This window comes from Asparagus officinalis, chromosome 10 (genome assembly GCF_001876935.1).
Source record: "Asparagus officinalis chromosome 10, Aspof.V1, whole genome shotgun sequence".
Taxonomy (NCBI): domain Eukaryota; kingdom Viridiplantae; phylum Streptophyta; class Magnoliopsida; order Asparagales; family Asparagaceae; genus Asparagus; species Asparagus officinalis.
This window is the reverse complement of record NC_033803.1, coordinates 67917969-67927645: the sequence shown is the minus strand read 5'-3', so window position 1 is coordinate 67927645 and position 9677 is coordinate 67917969. Positions and strand designations below refer to the sequence as shown.

Here is a 9677-nt window from a genome sequence, read left to right as displayed (position 1 = left end):
GTATATCACGTTATACTGTTAGTATAGCATGTTATACTGTAAGTATAGCACATTATACGTGCTATACTTACTGGTTAAGGTGCTATACTTACAGGTTAACGTGCTATACTTCCTGATAGCGTGCTATACTTATAGGATAACATGCTATACTTCCTGAATAACGTGCTATACTTATAGGATAACGTACTATACTTACATGATAATGTGCTATGCTTACTGAATAATGTGTTATACTTACATGTTAACGTGTTATACTTACTAACTAACGTGCTATACTTACAAGTTAACGTGCTATACTTACTGAATAACATGTTATACTTATAGGTTAACGTGCTATACTTAGATGATAACGTGTTATACTTTCATGATAACGTGTTATACTTACAATATAACATGCTATACTTACATGATAACGTGCTATACTTACAATATAACATGTTATACTTACAGGTTAATGTGCTATACTTACATGATAACGTGTTATACTTTCATGATAACGTGTTATACTTACAATATAACATGCTATACTTACATGATAACGTGCTATACTTACAATATAACATGTTATACTTACAGGTTAATGTGCTATACTTACAGTATAATGTGCTATACTTACAGTATTAATGTGCTATACTTACAGTATAACATGCTCTACTTATATTAATATGCTATACTTATAAGTCTGGTAATTCATGCTATACTTACATGTTATCATTCTATACTAAGATCAAATTTAACAAAAATTTCATCAATTATAACAAATTTAACTAATATTTAACTAATTGTTATGAATTCATAACAATAACATTTTACTAAAAATAATTATGTGAAATAACATTATGTGAAATAACTAATTATGTGAAATAATAATGTGAAATAAGAAGTGCAAAATAATTATGTGAAATAACTAATGTGAAATTAATGGGTGGTTAATTACAAAACCTCAGTTATCTAACATTTTACTAAAAATAACGAATTAAATTTTTTTTATGAACTCATTTAACTAACTTATCAAATAATTGTCATGGTTAAAATGAGAAATTAATGCTAACAACTTGGTAGTTGAGTAAATTGTAAATTTCTACCTTCAAATGCTAAGAAAGTTGGTGAGAATTAATTGATGGGTTGTAGGAGAGAGTAATTAATTGATGGGTTGTAGGAGAGAGTGATTAAATGATGGGTTATAGGAGAGAGTGTTGAGTTCTATTAATGGAGTGAGAGAAAGGGAGAAGAAGAGGGGGGCAGAGAGAGGACGGAGAGAGAATGGAGGGGGGGAATTTACCGCCAGTTTCCCCCCTCTCTCTCCATTTCGTTTATTTTATTTAAGGGGGACCCACTTAAATGAATTCTATAAGTGGGAGGGTATAACCGGAATTTAAGAAAAATATATGGGGGGACCCACTGCTGAAAGTATTGTATTTTGGATTTGGATTTAAAGACAAATACAAAAAAAAATTTGGACTTAGAGATACAACTAATACTACTTGGGTTTAAAAATAAAGGGAGGTAAACTATTGGACCTAAAGACAAAAAGCCCTTTAATTTTTTAGAGTGTTTGGAGTGCCAAATTATTTAGGGTGTTAAAGTGTAAAAAAATATAACAAGCGATTTATTTTTTTGAGTTCAAAAATCATCAAAGACACGTAATGTGTAACTTTGTTAGTTAGAATTCCAGGAAATAATAAACACTGCATAATCTCGTACTTCTTATTTTATGAATTATGGATAAAAACAAGAGGTGCTAATCTAATTAATTTGATTATTATAAGAACTAGTAAAAACACAATGCAAAAGCAGAGAAAATAATCAAAATGCGATTACTTTTTTTAAAAGATTTACGAAATCATTATTTGTCAATATCCTTCCTTCTCAACTCAATATCCTATAGAAAGAATCCTATATGAAAAATTCTAATCTTAATTGCCGAAATCAGAATTGTCAATGCCAATTAATCACCTACTCGATGCTCATAGAGACCCTCTCGTGTAAAGTGCAAACATCAGAATATCATTTAAGCTACATTTACCCTTTTTAACCCAAGAAATCACCCTTGCCATAAACTCAACGTAATCTAACATTTAAAGAACACCGAGTTTGGAAAATTATTTAATCTGATAGCTTCACAGCTCGTCAGAAAGTAATTTTTAAAACCACAAAAATCATCAGAGCCCTTCAACAACAATTTTCAGTGAAGCTTAAACTGATGTCAGCTTAATTAAAACCCTCTTCAAGATTGAAAGTTCGCTATTAATCTCTTGCCAGAAAGTACCCTCGAAATAAATGATCTCACAGGCCTCTAAGCTGGATTAAATTGCTAGTGTCAGTCTTCATCGAAACCTGAAATCACAATTTGTAAGTTCAGTGGAACAAGTTAGATATTCTTCGAATTGTATACCTAGAAGCAAACTTTCAGAGTTTGGTTCAATAATAGCAGGTTCTTCAAAACTTTTGAAAGAATACACTAGGGAAATTCAGGTTAAGGAATATCAAATTGACATCTTAATTCATACCAGAACAAGAGTACAAGGGCAAAGGATGTCTATATGTATCATTGTATTAAAAAAATGAAATATTTTCTATGAACAAAGACATCGATATTTATTAACTAGTAAGCTGTAGAAGTGATGAGTCCATTGCCATCAGTAAAATAGTTAACTACTAGTTCTACTATATTCAATTAGATGAAAGAAATTAGAGAATCTTATACCAAATAAGGAAAAGGGGAAACTGGAATAGTTCAATAAATTAATTTGAAAATGTGTTGACAGGTAGAAGAGTGATATGAACAAGTGAATACAACATTAAAGAAAAAGAGAGGGAATGAAGTTCCAAGGTAACTCATCCAACAAGCTAAAAAGAAAATCATTATCAGCTTAAAAGGGTGAAATCATCCCATATAGGATAGTGACATGCAACTCAGCGCTTGACACACTGATTTTGCTGGGTTCCACTCTGATTCAAAAATATGAACTGGATCACCTAGAACTGAGAATGATGCTACAGCCAGGTGCTCTTCATCAAAGACAAGGGCCTTTACATCTAATCCATTCTCAGTAATTATATTTGTTAAAAAGTGCATAAAGTTCAGGCTCACAGCACTATTATGTATTGGTACTTGGAAGTTTAAATAAGAAAATATCATACTTGGAACCTTATAGAGAAGTGCAAAAGAGGCTGGGAATATTCTAAATAACATCTTGATGTTCATTGCTCCAGGAGCTTTTCCAGGTGAGACCTCTTGTTTTGCTAATCCTCATGCCAAAAAAGCCCATTCCTTCTCCTACATGCATGCAAGCATACTACAATTTACAAACATATATGGCTGACAATTTATCAACTTAAAAGTGAACCAGAGTCCTCATTCTTAAATACAAAATCGCAACATTGCAACTTCAGGGGTATTTGCAAACTGAAAGTGAATTGAGCATGTGAAAGTTAACCTTTTTTTGCAAGTGTGAAAGTGCATCAACATCAACATGCTAAGTACAAAACAGTGTTTGCTTGCAACAACAAATTATTGTTGAAAGTAGAGAAGTAAAGATGATGTTATTTATCAATTTGTTTAAAATCATAAATAACTTGTTTGAAATCATGCAAAGATCTATTCTCATTTGATGTTTCAAGTGTACTTCAATTAAGAGTGGTCCCCCAGTTTTCACTTTCATGATGACTTTGGGACATTTTCCTAGGAGATAAAACATGCATTAAAACTAACATGAACCACTGCATTTTACATTCAATAAAACAAACACCTAAAGTGTTGAAAGTGTACCACTTTCACACCTCCAGATTTATTTATCATGCGAATAAACACCCCCTGCACTCATGAAACCCAACTGCTTATATATTCCACAGGAGTAAGATTGATCTTTTATACTCCATTGTTTGCCATCTTTGGCAAAGTGCTCTATCATACCAAGGAAGCAAATCAAATGATTGTTTGATATAAACACATCGAAGACATGCATTATATCGTCCTGCCATTCTTTCTTCTGAACGATGAAGTGGAGAAATTTGGCATCATCTAAGACCCTACAAACCTCCACATACATGACATTTATAGGAAGACAATTCACAGAGAGCACTAATATAGCAGAAGTTTTCATAAGTTGAAGTGTAGATTCATATGCATCATATCTTTCAATATAAGGGATGTTGAGAACTCCTTTATTGAAGTTGATAATCTCGAAACCTCTGCTTTCTCTACAGCTGAATGTTCCTCCTCCTTCCAAGAGCTCTACTGCAGAACGAGATTGGCACTACTGCCATGTTGGTACTCTCCGTGAACTAGCATAGACTCTTTCAGGTTAAACTCCTATGAAAATATATGTAATAATAGAGTCTAAATGTGAACATCTATTGTGAAGATCTCAAAACCCATCGAGATAATAAAAAGTGACCTTTATTTTTTTGGTGTAAGAGTTCGTCAGGCCAGACTTCAAAGCAAAAGGTTACAAGCCATCCTCAGATTTGGGGAAGGGCTCGGCAGGGGATGTACGCAGCCACGCTTTCCATTCTTTTGATGTGAGCATTACGGGCTCCATGCCATTATAAAAACTGAAACATCTATAAATGAATATAAGGTAAGAACACCGAGGGAGTGGTCCACGCAATTCTGTTAACTCCATAGAATTCATGGAATTAGACTTGACGTTTGCATACATCATACAGTGACTACAGCTTCCCGCAAATTGCTTTGCCAGAATGTGATAAGCCATATCTTGTATGACTCTTTTATGACTGGTTTATGTTGTTTCTCTATAGCAAAACCATCATCTCCACCCCTTCTATAGCTGAGGAGAATTTTTGGAGGTTGCTCCTTGGTGAAGATTAGTCCTAGTTTACACAGGAAATAAACTCCTTAGCAGAATAACTAAAGATTTTCTACTTTGCAGACTTCAAGTTATATGGGAACCCTTCATTTGTTTATAGTACCCTAGCCACGAATCTATAACAAAAACATGTAGCACTCATATGAGTCATATCGAGTGAATTTACTTAAGAGTTTAGGGATTTTGAACATGTTGAGCTATTCACTATTCACTTGCTATGAATTCCGTTATGGTTTTTGTATTACTGATCTTCTAGAGGAGAGAAGTAGATGAAGTCAAGACAGTTTTGAAATTTATGATAAGGAGGACTGTCCAAACAAGTGGACACATGTAAGTATGACACTTTTTCCCTTTTAACAATTATGACTTAGATGCTCCTTGATAAACAGACTAGGCCAAAGGTAGGATTTCCAACCAGCATTTTTATTGTATGATGTTTCCTATGCCATGAATTTCACACCAGTTTGAAGGAAGGTGAAGCAGGTTAAAAGAAATCATGACCACAAGGATAATAATGTCTCATTCTATCTTTTGAATATTTTTCATATTCTAAAGTACATCGAAATCGGGAAGTGATGGTTACTTTTCATGTGTCGCGCATTGGAAAAAATATCTGAAGGCTGTATTGAGAAATATTGAGGACATCGAGAAAATTAATCCCCTATATGATAGCAATAGAACCAAGTAATTATGGGCAAGCATAGAGGCTTGACTGTCCTGAGATCTCCAGTATGATAGCAATAGAACCAAGTTTCCATCAGTACAACTATCAAATTATGAGCAATCATAGAGGCTTGGTTGTCATGGATCTCCAGAAGGCCTGACATTTTTTTTAATCTACATATGGAAACGATCTAGCTCAGAACTTTACCTTCCGCATGACGTTAATTTAAATGTTCTTTAGAATGGTAACAATGACTTAACCAAGTTATGCAAATATATGTAGTGTGTAGATATATAGAGTTCACAAGGCGAAGTCCCAAGATGTCTGGAAAAAAGAATCCTACGTTGAAAAGAACAATGGAGTAGTTGAATAGGTATTCAAGCGCGCGATTGATTTTCTTGCGCCCATAGAGATGTTTTCAGTTTCCGGTACTGCAGATGGGTAAGTAAAAATAGTTTAGGCCGTCCTTTCATGTTGTATCCGTTCTCTGATAGAAAACTTCAGATATTTCAACCCATTTTCTAACCTATAACATAATTTGTGTATTTTTCTTTCCATCCTTAATTCTTTTTGGATGATGGTAGCTAAGCTGTCAACCTACCAACTACGAGGAATTCTAACAATCAATGTAATTAAAATAACCACAATGTGCAAGCTCTATGACAAAAGCAACCTTATTTATTTCTTATGATTCATTCCTTTCTTTAGTCAGGATTATTGGCAAGTGAAAAATATTGAAAACCAACTGCAAAGTAACTTAAATAAAAGCACAAGCTAACTAACCAAGAAAAAGGAAACTCAATGGGCAATCTAACAAGATATACCTCAACAGGCTACTGCTTGGGGAAGCTTTCTTCAACCTCTTTCCACATCTCAGCTTTGGTCGGGAACTTCTCCTTTATCTTCTCAACAATCTCCTTACCCTCCTCAACTTTCCCAATCTTCACCAGTCCATTCACTAGCATCTTCATTGTCTTAAACCCTGGCATCCAATTTTTCCTCATTGCATCCTTAAAAACTCCCAGCGCAGCCTCAAAATCCCCACCCTGACACAAATAATGTATCAAGCTAAAATAACACCCACCCTCTCCAGGCACAACCCTTTTCTTCCCCATCTCCTCATACACTCTTTTAGCCTCTTCCAACATCCCCTCTTTACAAAACCCAACAATCAAATGATTATATGTCACCCAATTCGGCTTCATCCCCTTCAACAACATCTCCCTATACAAATCCTTCGCCTCCCTCGTCCTCTTCAACTTACACAGCCCCTCAATCCTCACATTATACACTGAATTCGAACCTGGGTTTAACCCATACTCCTTCATCAACACCAAAACCTTATCCACGTCCTCCAACTTCTGCTCCCTATAGAAACCCGAGATCGCATTAGTAAAAGTGGTCGAATTGGGCTTGATTTTCCTCTTGCGCATTTCATCGATCATCGAGTAGGCAGAGCGAGTGGAGCCCGATTCGGCGAACGACTTGATGAGGGTGTTGTAAGTGTCAACGTCTGGGACGATGTTGTAGGGCTCAACGAGGTCGGTGAAGAACTTGGCGGCGGCGGGTGGTCGCGGGAGGATGGAGGCGAAGAGGAGGGAGTTGCAGCGGTTTGGGTGGAGGGGTGGGAGCGGAAGGCGGAGGCGGCATCGTCGACGGGAGGCGGGCTTGGCCGAAGAGGACGAATGGAGTGGGACACGTGGGCCGGCGGAGAGGAGGGGGGAGAGGAGGGAGCGGACGGAGGGGGGACGGACAGACGAGGGCGGGAGACGCGAGCCGAGGAGGGAGGTGGTCGGTGCCAGGAAGGTGGGAGGAGGGGGAGAGGGAGGGGCGGCGGAGCAGATGGATAGGACGCGGCAGGGGTCGCCGGCAAGCGCGGGTGGAGGGGGAGGGAATCGCGGGGGATTTGTTTGAGGAGGGAAAGGGCGGCGAGGGATTTTTGCTTGGAGAAGAGGAGCGGCGGAGAGGGTCGGAGGGGCGAGAGGATCGAGGAATGGGGAGGTTGAGAAATGGCGGCGAATGGAGCCGCGGAGGCGGAGGAGGGCGTGGACATTCGCGCTTGAGCAGGTTTTGGGGGGAAGGGGTTAGGGTGGGGACGGTGACCATTGTCGTTAGCTAGAGCTTGATAGAGCCCAGATGTAATGTGAGCCCAAAGTTTAGGGGAGTTTTGGAGACGAAAATAGTTTCAGGGAGTTTTGTGAAAATTTATCCTTTAAAATTGGAGAAATTTTGAAAACCATCCGATTTAAAAAAAAATCAAAAAAAAACGACCTCTTCTAAAAATAATTGGTAGAACCGACCTAGTTTCAGCCGTCGGGCTGAAACTGGGTTGGTTTTGATGAAAAAAACTATGGAAGTTACGGGACTCGAACTCCCGTGAAGTTTAGCACCGCCTAATGTTAATAGATTAACGTCATTATAGGCTGCTAAACTTCACGGGACTTCAAGTCCCGTAAAGTTTCATAGTTTTTTCGACAAAACCGACCCAGTTTTCAGCCCGACGGCTGAAACTAGGTCGGTTTTGACAATTATTTTTTAGAAGATGTTGTTTTTTACGATTTTCTTTGTAAATCGGATGATTTTCAAATTTTGTCCTTAAAATTAGGCTTATTTTCACTTTGATCACGTACATTTGTCTACTTTGGTACACCAAAAAAAATTTGTAAGCCTTTTAAACACTAAAGTTTTGATCTCGTTTAACTCTGATACCTTCGCTTTGACACCCTGTCTATAGTCCATTAAAATTTTCTATTAACATGAGTTCTAACCTAGGGATAAAAATCATACTCCCTTTAAAAGCACGAGTTCGGAAAATCTTTTTTAGACAAATATACCACTTTATAGTTTGAACTATCTTATCTATAATCAAATTCTAATTTTCAATGGTCAATATTACCCTTCACTATTTTGAATATTTTATTTATATCTTAATCTATCCTAATCATAATCATATCTTATCCTAATCCTATGTGAACCATATTTAGCTTAACAATTTAAAAAAACTAATATTAATAAAATATATAAAACATAAAAATGATATTAGTTTGTTAAGATAAAGAAATTACAAGTAGATAACATATTATAATACATGAAGTATTGCAAAAAAACCATAAAAAGTTTTAAAATTGCAGAAAAGATCCTGAAAAGTTCAAAATTATAAAACTCATCCAAATGTCTCAAAACTTAAAATAAAAAACATGAAATTAAAAAATTAACATCAGTTTGTAAAGAATTTAAAATTTACAATTAACACCTCAACGTCTCAAAAATTATAGAAACATCCTCAAAAGTTTAAATTACAGACAAGCACATTAAAATTCTAAAATTTTAAAACTTACAAACAACACAGATGAATTCAAGAGATTACCATGATACACCTAAAATTTTTGACATTTAAATTTAAAATTTTTAATTAACGCCCTTAATATCTCAAAAATTATAGAAACACATTCAAAAGTTCAAATTATAAAAAGCCACCCTAAAATTCTAAAATTTGTAAATAAAATAAGATGAATTCAAGATATTACCCTTAGACACCTAAAAAATTAAAATTTGCCAAAATTAACCTCAAAATTTTTAAAAAACTCCTTTCAAAATTTAAAAATCGTAAAAAAAACTCTAAATTTTCAAAATTTTTAACTAGCACACATCAAATTCGTCGATTGGTAGACCGCTGAAATTTAATATTTTTCAAAATTAATCTATAGTTTTAATAATTACAAAAGACACCCTCAAAATTTTAGAGTTACAAGAAATATACTAACATTTAAAAAATTACCACCAACACATGAAACATAGAATTTACAACTACCAAACTTAAAAGTAAATTTTTTTAAAAACTCTTTCAAAATTTTAAAAATTATAAATATATATATATATATATATATATATTAAAATTTCTAATTTAGGGATTTACTATCCATTTTCAGCATCTAAGAATAGTCTAAGTTGATACTGGTAAACAAACACAATAAGAATTGATTAAAAACATCCGGTTAATGGATAAAATTTTTAAAATTATTATAGATTAAAAATTATCGGCACTATATAAATTAAAGTAATTTCATATAATTTTAGTAATAAGTTGGGGTAGCCAAAATACATTCATAACATTAATTGATAGATGTTTAAATCCATAGAAATGATAAAACACTATAATATTATACCTTAGCATTAATTGA

The 9677-nt window shown here is 34.9% G+C and overlaps 1 protein-coding gene across 3 annotated transcripts; it reads right to left on the bottom strand.

Annotated features, from left to right (window-relative positions):
• LOC109825714 (pentatricopeptide repeat-containing protein At1g61870, mitochondrial-like) lies at positions 1987–7155 on the bottom strand. 3 transcript variants are annotated; one of them, XR_002243081.1, is made up of 3 exons: positions 6321–7155; positions 3145–3280; positions 1987–2337 (listed from the first exon to the last, which is right to left on the bottom strand). XR_002243081.1 is itself a non-coding variant. In XM_020392590.1 (2 exons), exon 1 carries the CDS (start codon positions 6939–6941, stop codon positions 6330–6332), a length of 612 nt encoding a protein of 203 aa, XP_020248179.1. In that variant the 5' UTR covers positions 6942–7153; the 3' UTR covers positions 1987–2337; positions 6321–6329. The 3 variants fall into 3 exon arrangements, 1 of the variants encoding a protein (XP_020248179.1); XR_002243082.1 differs by having other exon boundaries at positions 3152–3280; XM_020392590.1 differs by lacking the exon at positions 3145–3280 and having other exon boundaries at positions 6321–7153.

Coding starts and splice junctions, on each gene's coding strand:
- LOC109825714 (XM_020392590.1), bottom strand. CDS start 6,941: ATGATCGATGAAATGCGCAAGAGGAAAATCAAGCCCAATTCGACCACT.